General features: G+C 40.3%; 2 protein-coding genes across 5 annotated transcripts in view; one reads left to right on the top strand and one right to left on the bottom strand.

The window, feature by feature from the left end:
* Positions 1 to 8785, top strand: part of rfx2 (regulatory factor X, 2 (influences HLA class II expression)) — a 38294-nt gene extending 29509 nt beyond the window's left edge. For 3 of the 4 annotated variants that reach the window (XM_037769093.1, XM_037769095.1, XM_037769098.1), the window contains one exon: positions 217 to 874. In XM_037769093.1, the coding sequence (XP_037625021.1) occupies positions 217 to 338 (122 nt within the window). In that variant the 3' untranslated portion in view covers positions 339 to 874. Of the gene's footprint in view, positions 1 to 216; positions 875 to 8766 lie in introns of those variants that run through there. The other variant, XM_037769094.1, reaches the window with a different exon arrangement.
* The window catches only part of fcho1 (FCH and mu domain containing endocytic adaptor 1), a 67240-nt gene continuing 43987 nt past the window's right edge, over positions 3227 to 26479 (bottom strand). The window contains exons 9-27 of the mRNA XM_037769092.1: positions 26275 to 26371; positions 25903 to 26020; positions 25749 to 25773; positions 22692 to 22752; positions 20070 to 20263; positions 19265 to 19289; positions 19064 to 19120; positions 18046 to 18097; positions 16718 to 16842; positions 14303 to 15400; positions 12095 to 12201; positions 11565 to 11760; positions 11268 to 11382; positions 10485 to 10640; positions 10071 to 10203; positions 8870 to 9066; positions 7991 to 8055; positions 5364 to 5531; positions 3227 to 3789 (exon numbers count right to left, since the gene is read on the bottom strand). Coding sequence (XP_037625020.1) covers positions 3761 to 3789; positions 5364 to 5531; positions 7991 to 8055; positions 8870 to 9066; positions 10071 to 10203; positions 10485 to 10640; positions 11268 to 11382; positions 11565 to 11760; positions 12095 to 12201; positions 14303 to 15400; positions 16718 to 16842; positions 18046 to 18097; positions 19064 to 19120; positions 19265 to 19289; positions 20070 to 20263; positions 22692 to 22752; positions 25749 to 25773; positions 25903 to 26020; positions 26275 to 26371 — 3018 coding nt within the window. The 3' untranslated portion in view covers positions 3227 to 3760. The remainder of the gene's footprint in view (positions 3790 to 5363; positions 5532 to 7990; positions 8056 to 8869; positions 9067 to 10070; positions 10204 to 10484; positions 10641 to 11267; positions 11383 to 11564; positions 11761 to 12094; positions 12202 to 14302; positions 15401 to 16717; positions 16843 to 18045; positions 18098 to 19063; positions 19121 to 19264; positions 19290 to 20069; positions 20264 to 22691; positions 22753 to 25748; positions 25774 to 25902; positions 26021 to 26274; positions 26372 to 26479) is intronic.

A 26479-nucleotide genomic window follows, 5' to 3' on the forward strand; every position in this document is an offset into this window, starting at 1 on the left:
CGTTAACCTATATACGAAACACACTAAAAAAATAAGTTGATGATAGTTTGTAGAAAACTACAAAAAAGGATCATACCCTAAAACTTTTGTTGTGGTGGCCCACCACCAATATGAGCTGGAATTTGTTGACAAGAAAATGCAGAGAAACATTCATCTGTTAGGTATGGAGTCGCTATTGAAATGCTTAATGTACAATCCTTATTTTTGTGCCACTAGATGCGTCCTTCTCTGATGAGATGAGTGACCTTGGCAGTGATGCCGATGCGTCCAGAGGGCCTACTGAACCAGCTGTAAAGAGAGAGAGGATTGATATGAGCCACCCTCTGCAAGAGATGTGAGTGACCCTAATAGTGGCTTTTGGGGCCGAGCACACTGCGTCCTCCTGCAGTCAGTGGGTGCAATGTACATAGAAAGGAAAGTAGCAATGTCAGTCCTCCCCTCACTAGCGTTTATTTACGGCGGTGATCTTTCTCCCAGGAAGCTCAGTTTTCTTTATTCACAGGAGTGTAATACAGGTCTGATTTTCTTTCCGTTTTTGTTGCAACTGTGAATGACTTTGTGCAGTACCTTTTTATTGGATGTGTAACTTTGAGTGGCGGTGTGTGGTGTTTGTGATTCTTCTCCTCTCTCTTTTTTTTAAATCTTAACTAGCTGTGCCATAGTGTCATTTGAGTGCCTTAGATCGCTAACTTTGAAACCACCACTACAGATGTCTATCTGTCCCTCAGCTGTGCCTCTACCGCAGTATGAATGTATTGTCTCCAAACCTCAGACATTCAAAGCACCTTTAACATTGATTAGGTGTGTATACTCCTTGTTGCCTCTGCTGCAGCTCGTAGCAAACACACACACACACACACACACACACACACACCCACGCACACAACAAAAAAAAGAAAGAAAACATGCAACCTACTGACCCAAAGGACCTTTCCCTCAGTCGTTCCCACCAGCTTAGCCACAGTCATGGCTCTGTAGGGCGTCGTAGTCTCGCAGTAGTCAAGAAGGCAGGAAATTCAGTACATTACCTTGGCTTTGTGAGATGTTGGTTTGTTTACCTCAATAGATTTCTATGCTGTTCGGCTCAGATGACATGAGGCAAGTATTACAAGAAATGTAGCCACCGTTGCGGTTTGTGTCTCCCACTGTAAATAGTTCTCCACAAATGGTTTCAATCCTGTGATTGCTCCTCCTGTGTGCTGTAAGGATGCATTCAGTAAATCCTGAGTCAGTGACTCGTATGTACAGACCTGTGGTGGTTCACTCAGCTGCCACAGAGTTGGGAATAAATCAGACTTAATGGAGATGGGATGTTAAAACTAGGGCTGGGACGATACACTACAACCTCCCCATTTCATACTATCACAAAACTTGGGTGTCGATTCGATATGTATTGCGATTTTTGTTCACTTTTTTAACACTAGACCATAGGAAAAATGTACACTTCTTTTACTTTGGAAAATATCTAAATGAATACAGTAAAAATGTTTGATTTTTAGCATCTATGTAGTCAGATCAGTCATTATTTATTAATACATTTCCCTCACAAATTAGTGGTATTTTCTTTTAATTTATAAGGGACATGTTATGTTTTATACTTCTGGTGAATATAATCCAATCAATCTTATTTCTATATATGTATTTTGTATATACAGTTCCCTTTTTTAACACCTTATTTTGAAAACCGGACGTAGTCACGTATGTATACTTCCGCTAACTTCTCCATGTCTGTCGTTAGCTCTGCAGTCAGCTCTGTTCTCTTTATACATCCATGTTCAGCTCCATCGAGGCCGTTTGAATGCATTTAACGGGTGCTCTACAGTTGTAACGCCGGGCGATACGACCACGGAGATGCGAGTGGCGGCTGGCTTGACCGCACGTTATCGTATTGCTCTGTCCATGACAGAGTTAGCATGCAGCTTTAGCCATGATGTCTAGCTCTGCTTTTCCTGTCAAATGTGTGAAACCCAAAGTGTTTCCATACGTTACTGTATGTGAAGTGTTTACCACTTTGGATTTAACATGTGAGGGTGCAGGTCGTATCCACGAGGACCCTCCGCTGTTTGTTTTGGTTGACTGATACGGAACGGATATGACGTCACGTTACGACAATAAAAGTGGTAACTTCCTCCGTATAGACTCAAATTAAGCAAAAATATTGATTCTGGTATTTGAAAATCGACTTCAAAATTGTAAAAAACAAAATCGCGATACATAGGTGAATCGATATATCTTTCCCACCCCTAGTTAAAACCTAAACTGGAATCTGGTCTGTCTCATTGAGCCTCATTTCCTGATTAAAAAAAAGTGGTTGTACATTTCATCTAAGGAAGATAAATCAACACACGTTAGAGCGATGGACCTGTAAAACCAAAACTCTTACACAGAAAGAGGATCTCGTTGGCATCTGAGCCGGCACACGCTCCCCGACTTCAGATACTTTGACCTCATGCTGTTACTCAGATTAAAGTCTTATGTTCTGTTTGAAATAGATAGGAAAATACAGTGCGTTATTTGGGGAGTTTGTCCATAATAAATTATATATATACATATATATATATCTTTGTATGATGTAGAAAGTGTGTGCTCTGTGGCCTTTTCCTAATCTCTCTCCTCACACCGTACTTGGTCGGTCAAATTGTATCAGAAGAAAATGTTTTGATGTGTAATTGATTAGACTGGCGTGTGTGATAAATTAGTTTCCAATCTCAATTGTTCAATGTTTGAAATTCACTTATTGTGGCGTTACTGCACCCCAGTACGCTATTAAACTGTCACAAGAGAATTTTTTTATTTATATGATTCTGATTTGATTGACATCAGCTTTGTGTTGAAATTGGTTTGGTTGATTTATTATCCCCCCCCCCCCCTTGGATGATTTTGTTGTAGCGATGAGAATCCTTGAGCTTGAGTTATTTAAGGCTTTTTGTAACTTGTGCCTGTCACAGTAATTTGCCTTCAAGTGCTTTGGAGAAATAAGTAATTTCTGTGTGTACTTTGTAATGTTTTGTAAGGCTGTTTTAGATTTTTGGCGGAGGATTATTTTTTATTGAACTAGATTTGGTTCTTCTTACAAGTATACTGAACCCTTATTTTTGTGCATTTTTAAACCTGTTCTTGACTACACTTTAACTATCCTAAGGACAGATGATGGTCTGTAATAAACTGCATAGTTCAGCTGTATTTTGTACTTGGTCACAATGTGTAATAAATTGGTGTAAACCAAAATGTTTGAGCACATTTATTTCTTATCAACATCACAAAACCTCCATTTGGAACAAAGCAGATTTACAAACATTTCTTTTTCTAAGGTATGGTAGGAGATCTCTGCTCACAAGTGACTTGTTCAATCTTTTGAGATGCTCCAGAGTTGCCAAACAGTATTTACATAATTTAAAAATCCTAGTTTCCATGGCAAGTCAGTTCTAAATAACGTTATTCACATGTTTTCCTTTCCTCTGTAATTCCAGAAACGTTCTCAGAACACAATAAACAGAGGAGATTCAATAGAAAGAGTTTTCCTCCTGCTAAAGGCAGGACAAAATGTACAAGACACACAACTTAAATTAGAGGAAAAGAAGAAGAAAAGGCTTGGTCCTAAAACAGCAGGACACTGTCAGAAGTGAGTGCACATTGTCCTTCAAGGCTGAGCTGTCAGTCTTCCGTTTTAATGTCTTACCACAAATCCTCCTCCGTCCGGCCCTCGACTCAGAAAAAGTGCAAAGTTCTCTGAACCTGCAGCGATGGTCCTTTACACGATTCACAAGGAGCAGCCGGCCATGTACTTCCCTGTAAAACAGATAACAAAAGATTAATAACTAGAATTACCGCCTCACGTTTGTATGCCTCCGCCAACCAGTGAAGTTGCAGTTTACATCCAATGTCTGTCCAAAATGTCAAGACGTGACATTTTTTGATATACTATAGTATGACTTTTTCATGACTTTTTTTTTTTTTTACTATACTATGACTTCTTTTTTCGACAAACTATACTGTGACTTTTTTATTTTTTGGACATACTAGAACTTTTTTTTTTCTCGATATACTATACTGTGACTTTCATTTTTTGAAAATATTATACTATGACTTTTTTTAATTTTTTGAACATACTATACTAGGACTTTTTCTTCGACATTCTACAATATGACTTTTTCTCGACATACTATACGGTGACTTTTTAATTCTTTCGACATACTATACAATGAATTTTTTTTATTTTTTCGACATACCATACCTTTTTTTTTTGAGTCATAGTATAGTATGTTGAAAAAATAAAGAAAGTCATAGTATACTACGTTGAAAAAAGTCATAGTATAGTATGTCAAAAAAAATTAAAAGCCATAGTATAGTATGTAGAAAAATTCAAAATGCCATGGTATAGTATGTCGAAAAGATGTCATAGTATATAGTATGTCCAAAAAAATTAAAAAGTCATAGTATAGTATGTCGAAAAAAATAAAAAAAAAGTAATTGTGTAGTAGGTCAAAAAAATGTTAAAAGTCATAGTTTAGTATGTTTCAAAAATGTCATAGTATAGTATGTCGAAAAAATAAAAAGTCATAGGATAGTATGTCGAAGAAGTCATAGTATATAGTATGTCCAAAAAAATTAAAAAGTCATAGTATAGTATGTCGAAAAAAATAAAAAAAAGTAAGTGTAGTATGTCATAAAAATTTAAAAAAAGCATAGTATGTCGAAAAGAAATCACTATATAGTATGTCGAAAAAATAAAAAAAAGTCAGTATAGTATGACTGTCGAAAAAAGGTCATAGCCTACTATGTCGAAAATAAGTCATGATGCAGTATGTTGAAAAACAAGTCATAGTATAGTTTGTCATAAAAAAGTGACAAACCAAAAAATCTGTGTATAGTATGTCATAAAAACAATTTTATTTAACAAAGTATGCCTAATATAGTATGCCTTATAAAAGTCACAGCACATTATACCATAACATTTCTTTATGATAAAGTGTCATAAATAATGTCACATATGTCTTTAAGGAGTATCTTTGGACAAATCTACATATTGAAAAAAAGCTACAAAACTGAATACCTCAGAAAATGGTGTTTAAGACGTTTAATTATTTTAAGTTCTTTAACTTTCAGTCAATTGACTGATGAATCACTAGTACATACTATGAAAACACTTATTATAAGGTCTATCTATAAGGTCCACAATGATTTTGTGGCCTTCATGAGGACCATACTGACTTATACCATCATTTACCTTAAGTTGTATTGTTAAACCCCCTTGTTGAGATTAGGGAGTTACATTTTTATACACAGAGGGATAAATACACATGGAGCGTAAGAATAAAATAAAATCATGTCCTATGTCTGTAAGTGTGTGAGTTCAGTCTCACCTGTGGCGAATCTCCTCTTGACGAGTGACATGCGGTAGCGGCTGCCTACCAGCTCCACGTCCATGCCCGACAGCGAGGCCCCGGAGCCCACAAACTGAACAGCCAGGCTGGGTGGAGGGCCGCGGGGGACCTCCAGGCACTGCCAGCTGGCACACAGAGTCCCTGAGCCTGGGACACCACCGGCAGGCAGAGAGACACAGATACATGAGAAACATGAAAGATAAAGGTCATAAATGCAGTGGATGATGTTGATAAATTGTTAGCGCTTTGATTTTTTAAGTATAATTATCATAAAGAAGCAGATTCTTCATGCACTTCACCACATGATCCAACAGCTTAGATTTCAGACTAAAGTCCTGGATTGCTTTATGTTGTTAAACAAGAAAACATGCTGGTCTTTCAGTGTAATTTTGTATAGTACAAACAATGAGAGACTGACAAAAATATCGTTGAAGAACAAAAACTAGTCAGCAGAGAGGTCGAAATGGACGGCTAAAACTAAGTAAGGGATAATGTACAGCGAGCCGGTCATTGCGTGCGAAAGAATTGTGAAAGAATCCCCGACGGGGAAGTGCAGAGGGGTCTCTCATCGCCCTGAAGGGGATTCTTTCACAACAAAGACCCGCTAGCTGTACATTATCCTGCTTATTACACGGCTACTTACTGAAGAAATCAATATAGATTTATTCAATACACACAAAAACGGTCCGCCAGAGTCTGACATCTGAACTGCGCCCATAGCAACGGTCTGTTATACATAGCAACGGCCTGCTATACATAGCAACGGTCTGTTATACATAGCAACGGTCTGCTATAGATGGCAACGGTCTGTTATAGATAGCAACGGTCTGTTATAGATAGCAACGCTCTGCTACAGAAATTACAGACCGCCGTGATTGACCAATCAGAATGGAGTATTCAACACAGCCGTGTAATGATAACAGTTAAAACGCACAGCTTCTGCTTCTTCTCAAAGTGCGAACAGTACAAATGCAAACTTGACTCTACAAAGAAGAGGAGAGAGCAAACCTAAACATTGTCAATTACAGGATTGGATGTCTTGTACGGATTCACGTGGACCGGATCCACAACGGCCACTGTGTGTTTTCTCTGCAGTGAAATACTGAAGATGCAGAATCAGTGACATCTTTTGAATCACTACTTAAAACTAATCTTTTATATTAATGCTAGCAGTTGTTTTTATTATTGTTGGGTATTTTATTCCATTTAATTTTTGTTTGTTTATTTTTGTTTCATTGCAGTCCTGAAATGTTTTAATACTGGTTCAACCATTTAGAGCACTTTGTAAAGTTTATTTCTATTATTATTATTATTATCATTATTGTTATTATTATTATGGCTAAGATGAAGGGGTACCTGAGCCCATCTGGTAGGGCTGTGGGGGATCCTTTTTTAGACCTCTAGTTTAGTTTCTTTAGATCCCCATTAGCTACAGCATTGCAGCAGCTACAGTATTCTAATCTAATTACATTTAACAGTTCAACAGCCATTTCAGCAGCATTAGCTTCACACTGAAATGCAGCCATGTAAATGCTTTTGAAACAGTGAGTTGTAGTATCATCTTTTGACCTCTGTATATCATTCACAGATATATATTGTGTGATAAAGACAAAGTTTAGGATGAACTACTGTACAGTTTCTTTTCAGCGGTCATCAAGCTGATAAATGTCTTCTCCAACACGCCTTTCAAGACATCCAGTGAAATAAATGAATCACTGACTCAACACTGCCAGACATTGTTCATGTAAAGCAGCTTTTTAACATTTTAGTGATAAAGAAGCGTTTTGAGGCCAGCAGTATTTTTCAGAAGAGACATGGAGGAGTTATGGTGACCTTTCAGTGTTTTGTCATTGGCTCATAAACCAGAAAAGTCTTCCAACTATAAACATTTTAACATCCCATCCATCACTGACACCTATGAATAGTCTCTTTTTCCCTGTTCTCCGAGTCTGTAGCTTCACACCGAGGTAATAATATATCATTAGATGAAAAAAAGAGAATAAAATAAAAAGAAGCGTGCAGGTGAAGGAAACCTCGAGCTCAATTTCGATTTAATTTTAGACTTTCCTATTTTAAATTAGAGCCATGAAAGATTCTTTTATATGCCGTTTCTTATCTGTGCACCATTAACGTGGTGAAATATGAGCAACAATCAATTTGACACAACATAAAAGAGGAACATTTTCTGCTTGTCTTTGTGTCGGTTGATGAGAGCAGCTGCCACGTTGAAATGCTAATACCGCTGCTGAAAGGTAATGATACGCCTTCAGACTTCAGCTTGTTAAAGAGAGAAGGATGTGGAGTGCAGAGATCTTAATTACTCATTTCTACATTTGTCTGACACAATGCAGAGATGTGAAGCCGACAAGAAGGAAGTGAAGTAGAAAATATTTCTGGCACTAATTTTAATGAGGCAAATATAAGAATCAGATGGCGGCTTATGATCGACACAAAACAGGCCGTCAGTTAGATAGATGTCAAGGTGCGAGTATGTGCATCTTTGTGTGCAAGTTTCCCCTCTCCTTCTTATTAAACTTTCCTTGTTCAATGAGGGGTAAAAGAGATAAAAGCAAAGAGGTAAAAGAGAGCAGCAGCAGAGCTCTGACCTTTGCTGTGGTTGGTTGGGGAGAGGTTTGGGAGTTTCCACAGCAGACGCCTCTCCTCAGCGTTCCTGCAGAGGAAAATAAATAGTCAGTGAGGCCTAACCTGCTTCTCAGTCTCCACCTTTTCTCCATCACAGTTGTCTTCAAATTCTTAAATAACGTGTTGTCAGTGATGAGTGGGTTCTCTGTTCTTTTTGAAGCAGCTTCCAACAATCATTTTTGTTATCGATTCATCTCTATATTATTTTTTGCGATTAATCGCTTCGTATATACTGTCAAATGTCAGAAAATTGTAAAAGAAATGCCCATCACAAGTTTTGTTTGATCAATTCTCAGTTTACAAAATAACAGACAAAAACACAGACAACAATAACAGAACGCTCTAGGGATGGAAATATCGGTCAGACAGTCCACCACTTTGGTCCACACTGACCACATTGGATGGATTGCCATGAAATCTAGTTCAGACATTAATGGTCCCCAGAGGATGAATCCTACTGACTTAAAGAGATCCTCTGACTTTTCCTCCAGCTACCATTAGGTTAAGTTTGTGCTTGTAAGGTTTAGATGTGGCGAACCCTTACAATCAGGCTGTAAGATGGCGAGATGAAGATGAATGAACAGATGAATCGATAATGAAAAATAATCTTACATAATATTAAAATACATACTACTGTGATAAGACTTGTGTGGTTTACTGGCTCATATCTTCTGGTTACATGGTTCACTTATAATTATATTTGTGCATTACACATAATCTTGTTGATTACAATAATCAGGTAAATAACAGGGCAGACTCACGCTAAACCGGCTACAGGCGACTGACAGTCAACAGTCAACAGAAACGGCTTATTATCCGTCCATTATCACATCATCACTCACCAGGAAGCGGGCGGCTGGCACTGCAGGTCTGTGGCAGTGTGGTCTAATGGCAGCAGCACCTGGACAGCGGCCAGCTGGGTGGAGGGCGCGGTGGCGGGGCAGCAGTGGTAATCCAGAGACACCCGGGTCACGGTGCCGCTGCGCTGACACTCTGCAGACAGCAGGAGGGGAGCCCGACCCGGGTCCTGAGACGACACCTGAGGAAACAATGGAGGCTTTAGAAGTTGAAATGAGTCCAAGACTAAATAAAGAGTCCCGAGCAGGTTTGGTGGCATCTTAAGTCATATAAAATAGATTAAAGTCAACTGAAGGAATGGGTTTTACAAAATCTGTTACTTTATTTTATGAGGCCCCAAATTTCTGAATAATTTCCTGATTATTGTCAAAAAGTTTTCTAGAAAATATTATGTATTTTCTTAGGATGTAAGCAATTATGATGATAAATAGAGATAGTGTTCAGTTAATGCACTTTTACACAATTAACAGTAGCACAAAGTCAGCCCAACAGAAATGTGAAAAGGAAACATAAAATTCAACAGATATGACAAATAAATAAAGTTTCCAATAATGAAATAATGAATGAAGAGTTACTTAAATGACTTAAATAGCTTTTTCTTTCAAGGAAATCCTCATTTTCCTTCGAGTGAACTTTGGGAAAAATTAGTGAATTAACCCTCCGAGACCCGCTCACCATCTAAAATCTCAAAATGCAATTCTTGCAGAAATCTCAAAATGTCAAAGGTTCTTGATACCAAATCACAGCATGACCTTTTCTATGGTGTTCCTCAAGGTCTTGGTGTCATAATCTGGTATTTTGGAGGGATTATTGATAATATTTATCAATTCTTGAGTGGTAAAAAATGGTTAAATTTAGCACCAAATCTGTGTAACTAATGGTATCAACCCAAAAATTGCTGCAACAACTTGTGAGACATAATAGAGCATTGGAATGGAAATCTTATACGTCTAAACCCTTTTACACTTTCACCATTTATTTTAAATAATTCATTCATTCATGTTTATTTCTGATTTATGAAAAATAAAGCATCAGTATTGAATGTTTATTAACTTAAGAAGTTTTAAGTAACACCATCCAAGATACCGGAGTTAAACGGTGCAACTGAGAAGGAGAAATTTTATTAAAATGGCCCAAAAATGCAGAAAATATCAGTAACGTAGAAAAGTCTTTTTAAATCCTGACCTGATACTTGAGCAGGCCGACGTTGTAGTACGAGGCTTGAGGGTTGAGTTCAGCCTCTCTCTGCAGGTAGAGCTGCAGCGCCTGCATGTTGAACCAGAAGTCTCTGGTGTCGGGGTCACTCTGAGATGGATCACTGTAGAGACACAGGGACAGGACGCTAAGGATCGCATTACAGTCCAAAACACAATTGTTGGTGCCCCGATAGCTCAGTTGGCAGAGCGGGCGCCCCATGTAACAAGGCTGAGTCCTAACCGCGGCGGCCCGGGTTCGAATCCGACCTGCAGCCATTTCCGCATGTCGCCCCCTCTCTCGCTCTCTCCCCCCCTTTCTAAACTGTCCACTGTGTCAATTAAAAAAGGCTTGGAAATGCCAAAAAAAAAACAATTTGGACTCAACATGCTGACGCCAGCTGACCTGTAGAGCAGCTTTTGATTTGGCAGGAAGTGATCGATCCTTGAGATGTTGACCAGTCTGAAGCTGAGCACGGGAACGTTGGGGTTGGCTGTGAAAATTCGGGTGATGCCGGCAGGGAAGGACATCGTCAGGTCACCTGTGATCTTCACCAGACAGCTGGAGGAAGAAAGGAAAACAGAAACAAAGTTAAAATTAATTCTGTTAACAAGTGCCCGAAAAAAATTGGCATTAAATGGGAACGTCACCTTTTACACATTAACATCAGTTTTTGTATCTCAATCTGTGCTGCTTGGATTTTTACCTTTTTTTTTCCCACATCTGCCTTTCACATATCCCCCAGCTTTATGGAAATGCAATACTAAATCAATGCAGCAGAACCGGAGATATTATCTTTTTTATTCCACTACCTTCTAGATACAACCATTCAAGTGTGTTATGCTAGTAGTGGCTGGAGCTGCTAGCTTCAAGCAGACATGACGGCGGGTACTGGTAAACTCACACTTTCTAACTCCACACCCCAACATTTGTTTAATTCGCAAACTTGTAGTCTTCAGACCCGACCAATGCTGACTCAAGTGACATCACTTGAGGCAATTTATCAGACTTCACACAGCTCCCTCTGGAGCCATAAAAGGCTTTAAACAACTTTTCTCACATGTGCAGTAAAACTCTCCAAGACCTGTAAACAGACTTTGACATGTAAAAACAGGACCTCCCCTTTAAGAGCAGAGAACGTGCAAAATTTATTTTTCTGTGATTTTGTAAAAAAGGAATCATGCTGACCGGTTGTGTTGTCCACCTTTGAAGTAGGCATTGATATATTCTGTTATGGCTGCTGCCACTGGCCAGGCCTCCTGTGTGCTGAGGGAGATGGGACTGGGACCACGTGACAGGTGCACTGCAGAGAACAAATGTCATAATTCATCATGCTGTTAAGAGAGCGAATACATGCATTTCCCTAACAATCCCTTTAAGCATATCTGTCTCTCTTGCTGCTGAATGCTCACTTCAACAGAAATCTTGCTGCTACTTTCAAGCATCCATCCTGTAGTGTCACTTTATTAATGTGCTGAGGCTTACACTGTCTTGGTTGGTGGTCCTGGTGCTGGTAGGGCAGAGGCGAGGCTTGTCCTGGCCTGGCAGGACTGGGCGCTCGGTTCTGACCCGCCCAGTCGGTGTCCCTGGCCTGAGGCCCCCACTCACTGGGGCTGGAGGAGGAGGAGGAGGTGAGGGAAGGGCTGGGCTCCGGCAGCGGGGAGGAGCACAGAGACCGGGACTGAAACACAAGTATTGGCAATATTGGCACTATTTTCATAGAGATGATGCCCCTACTGGATCAAATATTACATATTGTAGTTAGCATGTATACATTTTACATGAATTTGGTTATATATTTGCATTTATAACCTTTAGAACCATCTCAAAAAGGTAATATTTACAGTATTACAAGACCATTATTTCAGTTTTTCATTTTGCCTGCAGAAAACAATTATCTGCAATAAAACTGTGCCCTTCATATCTAAATAATAATACAACGGAGTATTAGGGAGCTCAATAACATAATATTAGAAGAATATAAATGCATTAAATTAGCAGAGCTGTTAACTCACTCTCTCGCAGCCGCTGACTCGGCTTGACGTCCTCTTAACCCGGGTCGCTCTCTGAGGAGCAGCTACGACCACTTCAGTTGTGTCCTGTCTGAAGTTGTGCTTGGACCCTAACAAACACACAGACACACAAAGTGACTAAAAGCCACTTTGAAAATCTCACAGGGAAACAAGATTATAAGAGACAGACATCCTCTAAAATCAGTCAGAAGTCGTGTTCAGAACAGACGGAGACGAGCTGAACGAGACACGCTGCCAAATACAAGCTGGCTCAAAACCTAATAACATTTTATTTGTATTGGATTAATAGAGGGATTTAGCATCCTGTTGGAATCTGAATATTCTTCACAGAGATTTTCCTCTTTTAGTGAGAAAGAAACACCCAAACAATCCTGCCTCACTTGTACTCACTTTAAGAGCGATGTTTCATTCATTTGTATGAATTTATGATGAAATTACATTAATTTTACCTGATGAAGGTATTTAATTAAGTGAGTACAAGGGGTTCACCATGTTTGGGATTAGTTTGGTTCGTTAACAGTCAGAGTTCTGATTCAGAATTTTATTTACCGTCAATGGGACTTTATGGAGTGTAAGAACTTTAAAGTAATTGCTACTGAGAAAAAAATGTAAGTATGTATGATGAAAAAGGCATTTTTATGACTGATGATTATGATTTATAACTATAAACCTAACAAAATCAGCTAGGGCTGCAACTAATGATTATTTTCATTAATCTATTGGTCTATAAAATGTAAAAAAATAGTTGAAAAATCAAATTTTTTCACAATTAAAATTTCCTGAAGCCAAAGTTGATGTCTTTAAATCACTTGTTTTTTCCAACTTAGAGTCCAAAATGCAAATATATCTAGTTCCCCATCACATAAGACATAGTGAATCCTCACATTTTAAAGGGTAGAACCAGGTTATGCTTGGTATTTCTGCTTTAATTAAGTTAACTAATAACCATAAAACTATCCCATATGTATAATTCCATAAAAGAAATCCTTGCAGCTGATATATCAACTAAAAAAAGGTTTAGCTGCATAAGCCCTAATGAACGACAGAGCAGACAGGCCCCTGATGGAAAGATTAGGCTTTGTGTTGACTAATTAAAAAATGCTGTCTCAATGCAGAGGTGTGCTTTTATTAGATAAATCTGAATTAAACTGATGAAGTGTAAACTAGAAGAGGGGACTTTCCTGCAATGTAAATGCAAATGTTACTATATTTAACCGTTCTGGGTAGATGGTTGGTTCTTGGTTTATGTTTATTAAGGCACTAGGGCTACTGTAAAATAGTAAATATATCATAATGTGCATTTTCAGCCTCCAGAATTATGTGAAGCATTGGAAAACAGCTAAAACTCCAGATTTTGAGGACTGAGTACATTATTGATTATTGATGACCAACTAACTTACACTGAGTGTGTTGCATCGGTCACTCGGTCATGTCGCTTCGTATCATGCAACATCAGAAAGGTCTTATCCGCTGATTATACCGCTCAACTCCTTGTACAGGTCGTCTCTCAGCGTGACTACTGTAAGGCCCCTATGGCAGGGCTGCCAGCATACGCCTTCTCATTCAGTACCATCTCAACGACGACTAGTCATACTATCACTGCGAGGCAGGAAATCTCAATCCTGCTGCTCACTCGGTGGTGAAACGAGATACTGAACTCGGTCTTTACAAATTGTTTGAAGACCTACTTCTTCTCTACTTACATACTACTTCCATCTCTCTCTTTAACAACGTAACTTGCTATGCACTTATGTGTTACTTCATACACCTGCTGCCTTGTGGTATTTGTGTCTGGTGGAACATGCAACTGAGTGTTGCAGCACTTTTAGGCTTCTCCCTGATCTACTGTGGCTCATTTGTGCATTGCTTAGGAAATGGATATATGTAAATGTAAGGGCAGAGATTGCATCCTATGACTATTTCAGACTAAAAGTTAGTTTCCTGTTGGGACACTGACTTTTAGATTTCAATCATAGCTAAGAACCTCCTGTGAATGTGACATGTTTTCTTTTAATTTGATTATATTGTTGACTGGGTATCTCACTTTTCTACGTATCTTATTTCTATTTGTTTATTAATTTATATTCTTATTTTTTTACACCATGGTTACTACTCTTGTAACCCTGAAATGATTTAAAGCTCGACTTGCTGCCAACTTCAATAAAAACTTAAATGCCAAAAAATCCGTACCCTTGTGCGAGCCGGTACTGCAAGATATCTGAGTGTTCAGATCCAGACAGTCTTGATCCTTATCTGTGGAAAAACACAGATCCTCCTGTGGTCCTGAATGCCTCGTGAGTGGAGGGGCGTTCCTGCGAGGCTCACTGTCTGATGATCGATGTTTCCTCCTCTCTCCTCCTCCTCCTCCCTCTCCTTTCCCTCCTCCATCCTGTGCTTTGGAGCTGCTCAGCCCTCCAGAGACACTTTCGCTAAACGGGTTGTGGACAGAGTTCCAGTGCATCAGCTCCTTCTTAGGCTGAGCTGCAGGCAAAGAGCTTGAATTAGCATCGAGTACCAGCCTGTTGCTATTGGTGGAGCCACCAACGCCACCGCCACCGCTGCTGCTGCTGTGTGGAGGGATTAACGCAGCTGCTGCAGCCAGCGTCGACTGGTGCGTTGGGCTGCCAATCATTGTGATCGCAAACGGGTCATCAGAAGTAACAGGAGGTGGGAGGCTCTGGTCTCGTTTTCTGTCTCTGTCTTTACGATGAGAGGAGGAAGAAGAAGAGGAGGAGGAAGAGTTTGGGAGTGTCTTGGTGTCGGCGAGGGCGATGGAGAACGGATCCCCTCGCCCCTCAATCCCCCTGCCCTCCTGGGTAGGGCGAGGCGGTGGACGTGCCCAGGCGTCAGACAAGTTTAACGTCTCCTGGGTGACAGTCCTCTCAAACGCAGCAAGGAAGGGGTCCTCAGGGGGGATGTGTTTGCAGTTCCACACCGACGACTCCATCTCAGGAGGGGGGAGGGTCTGGGAGAAAGCAGGAAACCGCATCGATGAGGGGTCCATATCTGGGGGGACACGAGAGGGACGTGACGAGGCGACGGACCAGACGCTGGCAGGGTTGTCCTGCGGGTGAGGACTCCGACCAGGGGAGGGGTCACGGAAAGCAGAGAGGAAAGGGTCCGCAGGTCGTCCCAGTGTTTGCGTCTGCTCTTTACTCTGTGACACAGGAGGCCAAGCCGCCCAACCCACCGGCTCAGGGGAGGGCCCAAGGGGCTGATGGGAAGGTGAGTCCAGGCCAGAGTCTTCAACGTTCTCCGGAGAGGAGGAGTCGGATGAGAAGGCAGCATCTGACACACACACATCAAACACAATACAGGGTATCAATACAGCGCAGAAAATCAGAGGTGATCAAGATAGATACAGTCGATTTGTTTTTGCAGCTGTAGTCGTATCATATTCGAGGACTATACATTTAAATATTCATAAAAGCAGGTGTTCAAGGAAGAAAAGACTTAAGTCTGAAGTATAACAATCAGAGACATCCTTAGCAACAAAAACATGTTTGACACATTACCCCCTCCATCACACTTCCTATGAACGCATCTCTCACGTCCCCACAAGTAAACATCTGATATCCCAATCTCTTCTAGTCATTTAAGGGAGGATTGGAAATTGGTTTTGATATCTGATGCCCTTTGAGATGAGGAGGTGGAGGATTAAAGACTGTTCCATTAATGCAAGACTTCATGTCATAGGATAAATGTATAAAAAAAGACTCCTCTTTTCTGGGCTTGGGTGGAAAAATTTCATTTACTTAGCATATTTATCGGGAAACATGACCCAGACATGTGTATTTGCCATTTTGGGTTGTTCTGAACGCTCCCTTAAAACTGCCATATGAGAGCCAGCAGGCTTTAATGTTTTTTATGATGATTATAGCTAAAAGGGTTATTTTGAGAGAATGGAAATCTACCTAACTGATATGCTTTCCTGTCTTTATTTGGAGATTAAGTGCTCCTCATCTGACTCATACTTTACATTTGTTATGATTTGGGGTCCATTTATTGATTATATCAGAAATCAAATCGACTCGGCTGCAACTAAGTAGCGTTTGTTTATTCATGTGCCCTTCCTGAATGTGGCATAATGTACAGTTTGTATGAACTACCTCTTAAATCACACAAATTGTACATCCACGGACTGTGACAATGTATGGACATTTCCATCACAGTGCTGAAGATGCAGCATATCAAGGCATGCTTGGACAATTGTTTGTCTCTGGCAACCTTTTTTGTTTTGTTCGTTTTCTATCGTATCGGGGTGGAGGGCCCGTGTGTGGTCGTGCGTTTGTTTATACTTAATCTGAAAAATGCTAACCACCAGTGAAAATCATTCATCAGGTGTATGAGAACACACCTACTGTAGATAAGCTACAATTTTTCTTTAATTTATTTATTTCAGTTTTGACTTTTATAAAATATAAGGCTTCAAGGATGAAGATTATTATATCTAAGGGAAATTTCCCACCTGAACTAGTCTGATTGTGGGTGTTTATCTTCATCATAAACAGCTGTTGGAAAAGGGGGAGATTGTCTTATATTTGGGCCAATATGGTGTCAATATGAACAGAGAGAAAATATCTTTAACACAACAACAACTCTTACATTCAGAGGCACCAAAAGCGCTCTGCTCTCTGAGTTGTTCCCGACCATCAAAGCTTTTGGACTTGAAGGCCGACTCCAGCGGTGGTCCGAACAGACTGTCTGAACCCGACACTGTTGAACTCAACCTGGTGAAGAAACGAGGAAAGAAAATCAGGGAAAACAGAGGAGTGATTGAGGGGGTGATGAGAAAGAGAGATGGTAAAGTTAGGTATTTCGGATAAGAAACTATGTCAGACTCAATATACAGAGTTTCGAACCATACCAAAAAAAATAGCATCCAGATTTTTTCCACTGTATTTCTACATTTTTCTGTTTTTTGTATGTTTCTTCATTGTCTTCACCCTTTCTTGTTTGAACATGAGAAAGCTCCCAGCATAAAGCCAGGTCCATAAATAAATGATTTGGTGTGAAACAACTTGCCTGGCTTGCACAGAGCCCTGACCTAAACCCCATCCACCAGCTTTGGGATGAACTGGAACACCGACTACAAACCAGAACTCATCACCCAACATGTTGAAACTTATTAATGCTATTGTGGCTGAATGGAAGCAAATTCCTGCAGCCACGTTTCAAAATCTTGTGGAAAGCCATTGCAGTAGAGTGGAGTCTGTTATTGCAGCAGATTAATGCCATGATGTTGTAATGAGACCACATACGGGTGTAATGTTTAGGCATCCACAGACTTTATATTGCATTGATTGCAAAGGTGCTCTGGTCTGTTTTTTGGTTTTGTTCCTCTTTAAAAACAACCCACCGCTCAGCGCTGTGGAACAAACTCCCTCTCAATGTCAGATCAGCTGAGTCAGTGCCTCAGTTTAAATGCTTTTAAATTTGGCCTTTGCATAATATCTTTTATGTTTTTAATTTACATTTTGTTTTATTTCCCTTGACCACTACTTAAAATCCCTGTTTACGTTGCATTTTGGATGCATGATCGTGTAAGATGTTCCTTTAAACTTTTTTGTGAAGCATCTTGTAACTCTGGTTTTGAAAGGCACTATAGAAATAATGAATAATAATGATTATTATTCATTGTTATTATTATTATTACTATAAAATCAAGCAAAAGAAAAGGTTGGTGCTCTGTCTGAGCTGCAGAGGAATTGAAGACGGAGGAAAGAACAGTGAGAGAATGAGATGACGAAGGTAAGATGAACTGATGGACAAAAATAAAACAAGGATGTGACAGTGGACGGACTGTGAGGTGGAAACCTGAAGAGCTTCAAACCGCTGAAAAGGTCACCGATGACGCAATTTAACCTCCAAATATGTCTCCCCCTCTGCACCGCTCAGACAGACATGAGATGTGAAGGGCAGAGCCGTCTCACCTGCTGTGATCAGGACTGGAGGTGGACCTGCGTAGGCCCTCCTGCTCTCCATCTGTGACGAGACAGACACGCACACACTCAATGAGATACAGTGGCTCACTGCAGAGGATGTTCCCTAATCAGGACTAATCAGCAGCATGGTGTTCTTTGTCACAACGTTGATGGGAAGCAGAGATCGACTGAGATGAGGGAACAGCGTGAGGAAAAATCCCATCAGCCTTTACCTTCTCTGTGATAAATACCAGTAATTAGACCGGTCTCACTCAGCTCCAGCCACCGCTGCTGCTGCTGCTGCTGCAGAGCGACCGCTTTAATCAGATGCTCATCGTTAATCCTGCTGCCTCTGGATTTAAGAGAGAGAGACTCCCCGCTGCTGTGAAGCAGCAGGTTGCAGCCTCCAGCCTTAACCTGCTGGCGGCTAACGAACCTCTCGGTGATAAAACATGCTGTGGAGCACGAGCAGAGGGCCGGCTGTGACTAATGGAGGGTGGCTGTTCATGCAAGGTCAGCCAATGAAGCGATTTTCTGTCTAGAGGGAAACATTGAGGCTACACAGGCTGGAGGTAGAGAGATGCTGCAGGAAGGAATAATCACTTAAATCCCACAGATGTGGTTGTGTGGTAGCGTGTGTGAGAAATGGTTTTCATCTGTTTTAAATTACAACCACAAACAAATGAAAGGAAAGAAACTTCCAACCTCCATTACAGGTATCATGACAGACTTTAACACTGGATGATTGATGACAATCTTTTGCTGTACAGATTGGTACAAAGTTAAGGCTGCAACTAATAAATATTTTCAACAGATTATTTTCTTAATAATCAATTCATCTTTTGGTCTATAGAACGTAAGAAAATAGTAAAAAAAAAAAAAAGGGCCCAATTTCCATTGTCATTTTTTGTTGATTGATTCATCTATTGATCAATTAATCGATTCAGCTGTATAAGAAATATAAAAAAGAAGAGCTTGACAGACAGACAGATAGATATGGAAAAATAGAGACTAAAATCAGACTCACCCCTGTGGGAGGCACCTTCGCCTTCTTCTGATCGACCTCCTGCAGTACTTGAGTTTCCTGCAGAGACACACATGAAATATAGTACACAACATAGACTACAACATACAATATGTTTCCCATTGCTTTATGGTGCAGGAAAGACATTTGTTGCACATTAACAAACATTAACTTAAACATTAAGACACATTTGACTGAACTTACTGGAGAGATGCCGTTTGACTGACACCTGAAAGTCAAGAGGAGGGGACAGCTTTGATCAATACAGTGGAAAGGATGGTGTTATTCTATACGTTTCTGATTGTCAAAAAAAAACATAACCCTGTCCGTGGCGCTGTGCTTTAAGCCCACTGGTCCCTACTGATGAAGACAGAAGTAATTCCCTAAAACAGCAGGACACTGTAGATTTTAGTTAGTCAAACAGGAATAAATAGTGCTGGTTCAGGGTTATTTTCAGCTGCAAATTAACACACACTTGTGGTATTTACAGCAGCAGGGCTCGAAATAATCTACAGCACTCATGTTTATCGTAATGAAGGAACATGTCTCCCAGTGGAACAGTGAAAAATTAATAGTTGTTGGACAACAAGTTGATGAATAAGATGTATCGGGCTTTAGCTACACAGACGAAACTCGTTAGTATGATCAACTACTTGTTGGTTTGGTTTTTCTATCGGAATGGTTGACGATAAAAAAAATAATATAATATTGTCAGGATTATCCTTAAGCATGTAAAATCTGACTTCCTTTTCCTTTCTAGTCATTTAGGACAGGTTTAGATTTGAGCATGGAGATTTCTTCTCGACCTTGAGGACACAATATTTGAGGTAAATATATCTTCTTCAGGGAATGAAAGTAGCTCAGGAAATAGTCAGGTAAGGGGAATCTGGATTAAGAATATTTAACTCACAGTTTTAGATTTCTACATTTTGGGAAAAAAGCTCATGTCTTCAGAGGGATCCTGAAAACATACAGGACATGACAGAAACACCAAAACAAAAAAACAAACCTGTTGCCGGACTCCTCTGTTGGGTGGCAGAGTGAGCGCCCCGACGGTGGCTTTCAGCTCTATCTCTGTGGCGGCGGAGTTACTGCGATTGTTGCTGGCGACCGGTCTGATCTGGATGTGGAACTTCTTGGGCTCCTCGTCATCGAAGTCTGAGTCACTGGAGTAAAAGTTGTTCTCCTTCTCCTCAGAGCAGCGTACAGAGAGAGAGGATGGTCAAGGAGAACAAGCTCATACTGTAAACAGGGAATGAAAAGTGATGTTGTTTGACAAAATCAAAGACAAGGCCCTTCTCTGGATGACGTTACAGTATTTTACGATTGTTTTGGCTAATTTTTCACTACAGAGTTTCATTCTGCAAAACTCTTAAAGGTACAGTGTGTAGGATTTGGTGGCATCTAGTGGTGTGATTGCAGATTGCAACCATCTGAGTACCCCTCCGCTCACTCCTCCCTTTCCAAGACTGCAGTAACGTGAGCCGTCGAATTTTGTGAGCTTTTTAGGACAAAATTAAGAAGAATGAAAAATTAAAAGCAGTTGTAAAATACTATCAATTAGGCTTCAGCATACTCAATACCTCCAATGAGAACACTATTCAAAAATAAAACTAATATGAGACCGAATACATGGGAGTACTAGTACATTACAAACACCGGGTGCAAGTTTTATTACCCCTGGTCATCGGTGAATATTACTATTTGCTGTGACTTCCTTGAAAAGCAAAGAGTCATTTTGATCCACTGTAAGATTGATTAAATGCAGGCGAGCAGAGTGCAGTGCAAAACAGACAGATATGCAAAACACAAATAGAGGCAGAAGCACGGCAGTGTGCGGGAGGTGAGGGCTGCAGAGCTTCAAACAGCCAAACCGCCACTTCCTGCCGCACCATCACCCCTCCAGTGAAAGTCACCTCCCCTTCTTCTGTGTTTGGACTGCACTCTGCTGCACGTGGACGTGTTGCGTCACGTCATGTGAGGTGCGTTTATTAGAAGATTCAAAGAAACTAAGGGACGTGTGCAGCATGAAGGCGCTTGATGAATGTGAACCATTTATTCTGAGCAGGCGGGGGGCTCGATGAGGGGAATGACAAAGTCAGGAAGAGTTGTTATCGCGAAGCTGTCAGGACTGAGAGCTGCTCCTGATAAACGGATCAGGGCTGGAGAGTCGGGACATGGAGTGTTAGGTTAGGGAGGACAATTCATTCATATCCCATGCAGACGTTTACCTCGTCAACAAATAGGAGAGAGACCTTTATAAATGTCTTGAGCTCTACAGTTAAGGAGGCCATGAATGTGGCCGTTTGTGTGAAGAAATTGGTTAAACCCACCTCTCATCTCCGACCTTCTGATTACGCTTCATTTAAAAATGCCTCCATCTCAGTTAGGGGACATTTTAGAGTCTATTCAGCAGTTTCATGAAGTTTAATTTGGTGCAAACTGCGTCATGTGAAGGAGACAAGTTTGTGATATCCTTCAGACATCTTTAGTCTTAGTTTCCAAATTAAGTGAATTTAAAGAAGACAAACTGTGTTTTTACAATCTGCTTCCAACTGTGGTTCGTTTCCATTCAACAGATGGTGTGTTTTATATGTTTGTGAAAGCTCAGTACTCAGATATGGTTAATGATAAGTTTAGCAATTAGTCAACCAACAGGAAATCAACATTAAAAGGTGCTAAATGCAAGATTGGGAGCACTTCTATTATCTCCGCACAGCTTTCAACATGGCATCAGCTTAGCCGGCACAGAGAAGCTCGGAATACAACACACAGAGAGGGAGAGTGACTTCATCCTCTGCTCAGGTAGACATTACTCCTCTATATCTTTACATAGCAAATAGTTGTTTGCTGCTACATTAATGCTCTGGTTATCGTATAGAGAACCTTTAACATCCAGAGTTAATTTATCAAAAATGATTGTAAGTAAAATACCAAATATCAGCTTCAGAAATGGGAAGAGGTGCTTATTTTGTCTTGTTCATATAACTGAATACGTTTGGCTGTTGGTCAAACTAAGTAGGCATTTTTTTAAATGTATTTATTTTGGAGGGCTTTAGTTTTTATGCCCTTATTAGAGCATTTACGGTAGAAAGACGACAGCAAATGGGGGTAAAAAGATGGGAAATGACATGCAATAAAGGTCCCCGGACAGACTAACTAAGGCCACCCATAAATAAGCAGTTTTAAAACATCACCTATGACATTTGTTAATATTTTACAGACTAAATGATACATAGAAAAATACAATGCCTACATAAAGTATTCATCCCGGTTGGAAGTTTTCATGTTTTACTGTATGTGGATTTAATATGGCAATAATATGATCAACAGCAAAAGTCCCTTTAATGTTAAAGATTAAAAAAAATATCTCTTCAAAGTGATCTTAATAATTAACAATTAAAACTTCCAAGGGGGTGAATCATTTTTATAGGGAACTGTATATATAAAAAAAAAAATATGCAGATTAATCAATGGCACAGAAAGAACATCTGTAAGTGTGAAGTAACATGATTCAAACGAAGAATGATTATAAACGATTATTAATTAAAGAATGAAACATTAAAAAGTTTTAATATGATATTATGGTGAATTATCCTGGCGGAACATGTGTGAGCAGAAAAAAGGATATCATTGTGTGTGCTGTCAGCTCGGATGACAAATCCCTCATCGTCTACTTCCAGGGGTGAATTCTATATGAACGGGAACATGTGCAAACACACACACACACACGCACACACGCACACACACACACACGCGCACACGCACACAGGGAGAGAGGGAAAGAGAGGGAGTCAGATACCAGCTGGATCAGCAACATGGAGACAAATGGCACTTGAGCCTCATATCTGACACACAGAAGTGCTTTGTCATACTGTGTAACTCAGCACTGCAGCCAACATGAACCACTGAGCGCTTTCTATCAGAGTTTGTGTGTGTGAGTGAATAAACAGACGCTACCAACATGAAGGTGTCAGTCAGTGACTAACTACGACAACTGTTATACCCAACAGGTCAAACAAAGCGGTGTGCTAAAGCTGCAGGTGTGCTTTCACTTTGATTTAAATCATTTCTTTGAGCCAGCATGTCTGGTTACACGTCAGCTGTGGTCATATGATCTTCAAAATAAGACATGAGGGAGGCCTGATTTACAATCCAGCCAACGTGGGAGCAGTTATTTTTAGACCGAGTGTGGACACATACAGATGGTGTTTGATTAGATCTGATTTCAGTAAACAGTTCTCAGTAGGTCAAGTTGACGTGACAAGCGTAACTGGAGCCATTGATATTTTTCAGTAGCCAACAATATTCTTTGCACCCGACCTGGGCACACATTAGATACTGTATGTATATATGTACTATATGCATATTTTTCCTAAACATAACAAAGTATTTGTTTTGCATAAACCTAATCAAACAGAAAATAATAAGTCAACAAAGTGTAAAAATAGGCATCTCATGGGACTCAAACCCTAGCCTCTACTACTACTACTACTACTACTACTACATCTGTCTGCTAGAAAGGGCTTTTTGTCAGAAAGCCATTCGGCCAGCTAACTATTGTTAAATAAAGTAGCATATGCAACTTGTAAATAGTGTAAATAGTACGGAGCCCATCTAGACCCCCAGGAGAAAATTGTATTAACTTGTTCCCTCAAGCTGGACCTCCGAGCTGGACACACAACATTGGTCTCTATGCGCAGCCGGCTGTGAGATGAGTGGTCAGGGACCGTCTACAAAGTGCAAAGCCGAAAAGAGATGCTACAAAAATATTCCATAACTTCAGTGTAATACAGTGTAGTGCCACCAAAATGACTTCACACGTCAATGGTCTCCTCATAGTCGTAATACAACCCTTAGTTTGGAAAAATATGCTTTTGCATAATTTTTTGTGAATTTTTATTGGGAAAGATATTCAATAACTTCACTGTTATAAAGTGTAGAGCCACCAAAATTATGCAAAAAAGCATATTTTTCCAATATATTATATTTCCCTCAGAAGTTGGAGGAGACTAAAAACAGAGTTAAAAGAGGGAATATTCGACTTAAATTCAACAGGTGGCCAGAAACACGACTCCAAAGAGATCGTAATTTTGTCTGCTAGATGTTTAAGTAGGCAAATGTGAATTGATAGAGCAAACACATTACTCATAACACATTTATAAGGAGATGATATCAGTGGTGTTTTTCGGTCAGCTTGTGTTAGAATTCTTCTGCCCTCTAGTGGCCAGATATCACTGAATGCAGCTTCAAGTCGGACAGGCTGTCACTCCCCAAAAGTCCTGTCTAAATTTTATCCAGCCACTGATTCAGTTAAGTCAACGTCCCTTCAAAACCATTTTTTGGGGGATTATTTTTTGGGCGCTTTTATTTGATAGAACAGCCGAAGACAGAACGGAAAGGTGACGACATGCAGCATAGGGCCGCGGGATGGATTCAAACGGGGCCGCCGAGGTATGAACTCAGCCTTAAGCTGTGTTCACACTATTAGCGACACTGCAACATTCGTCAAGTCATTTTCAATGGAAGCTGGTGACATGAAGCTACAAACTGACGACACTGCGTGGCGGGCGTGACACACTACAAATAAAGGTAACCATGTTGCGTTTTGTCAACAAACAAAAAAAATGCCGTCAGTCAGTTCCCAGTGCTATTTAACAACACAACTACGTCAACGACTGCATGAACAACACTTCAACAACAACTTGTCGACAATGTCGCTGGCCACGCTGGCCGTTTTGTTACTTTTGTTGCTCGTACTGTGAACATAGCATTAGTACATGGCGCAACCTGAGCTACCGGGGCACCCTTAACGATATATTTTTAGCAATTAGAACACTATTATGATCCAAAGCTTGTTTTCTGGACTAACTTCCCACTAATATTGTACTTTTTTTTTTAAATATAGAACGAATTAAGCTTCAGTATTAATGCAACTTTTGCAGATTTTTCGTTTAATAATAACTATTATAATGTTGAATCTAAGGTAATGGGCAGTGTTAGTGTGTATATATTCTTATGCAACATGTTTTAAAGTGACCTCTGCTAACATTACTACTACAGTCAGAAACTTAATGCCCTTGAAAGTGTAAAATAGCAGCATCAATGGCCTTGTGATCTGCTGTTTACTCTCCTCTTCGACATCAGTCTGTTATATGGCAGTGCCCAAAGCCCTTTCACACACTCATAAATACACACACACACACACACACACACACACACACACACACACACACACACACACACACACACACACACACACACACACACACACACACACACACACACACACACACACACACACACACACACACACACACACACACACACACACACACACACACACACACACACACACACACACACTGTCATAGGCAGTTACGCACTTCCCCTCTCGCTGCCAAAGTATCTCAAAAACCTCTTCTCAGAAGTATCAGAATAAACCTGGGAAACCCCACACCGTCAGTCATGTCATTATCACACAGACTCATGATTTCCCGCTCATCTTCTTCCACAAACACACACTTGTATACGACTCTCTTTCCAACCCCGACCCCCAAACAAACACTCACACAAAACACATTTGTCTGCAGGGATAACTGCAGCATTAGGAGTCAGACAGGACTGATAATTGAGTCAGTGGTTTTGGAGCTGGAGTGTTTGGGTGTGAAATATATCTGCTACTTACGGCTGTCTCCGTCACAGCCGAGTCTCTGCAAATAAGAAAAACACATAGATGTATTTTGTTTTCATTATGCAGTAGTAACTCAGACAGTAGCCAGTAGCAAAGAACGAAGATTCAATTACAGAAGATCAGTGTGTGTATTTGAGCGCACACTCACGTGGAGTCGGGTTCCTTGTCCCTCTTGCCAAGGCCGGGGATCCTGAAGGCTTTTGCCCGACTCTTCTTCCCACCTTCTGGTGCTAAAGCTGTCATGTACTCCTCAAAACCAACCAGAGCTGCAGACGTCAGGCGGTTTGATAAAAATAAAAAACATTCAGAAAACAAACAAACACAAATATATGCATGTAGTTGAACCACTCACTCACTGTTGTATTTTGTCACTATGAAATTATTCCGCCTCCACATTTCTGTTTTCAGTGTGGATGTATTCATATTTGTATTGTTATGTAAGCTGCTGATTGAATTTGTGTGTTTATTTCACTCCTACTGGAAACAAGCCAAAAACTCCTCCTGGTGAGCTGAGCTGTACCTGGCCTGTCTTTGCCCGTGCCCTTCAGCTCCGCAAATTTCTGGATGAGGTTATCGATGCCGATGTTTTCCACATTCTGCTTGAATTCCTCGTGGACCTGCAGCAGAGCACAATGATTATTCATCCTTTAAAAAGCTTTTAATCTTAAAAAATAGTTGAATACAGTAGGATATTAACTTTTAATTCACTTTTACCAGTGTTGTAA

The sequence above is a fragment of the Sebastes umbrosus genome, chromosome 5, assembly GCF_015220745.1.
Source record: "Sebastes umbrosus isolate fSebUmb1 chromosome 5, fSebUmb1.pri, whole genome shotgun sequence".
In the NCBI taxonomy this organism is placed as follows: Eukaryota; Metazoa; Chordata; class Actinopteri; order Perciformes; family Sebastidae; genus Sebastes; species Sebastes umbrosus.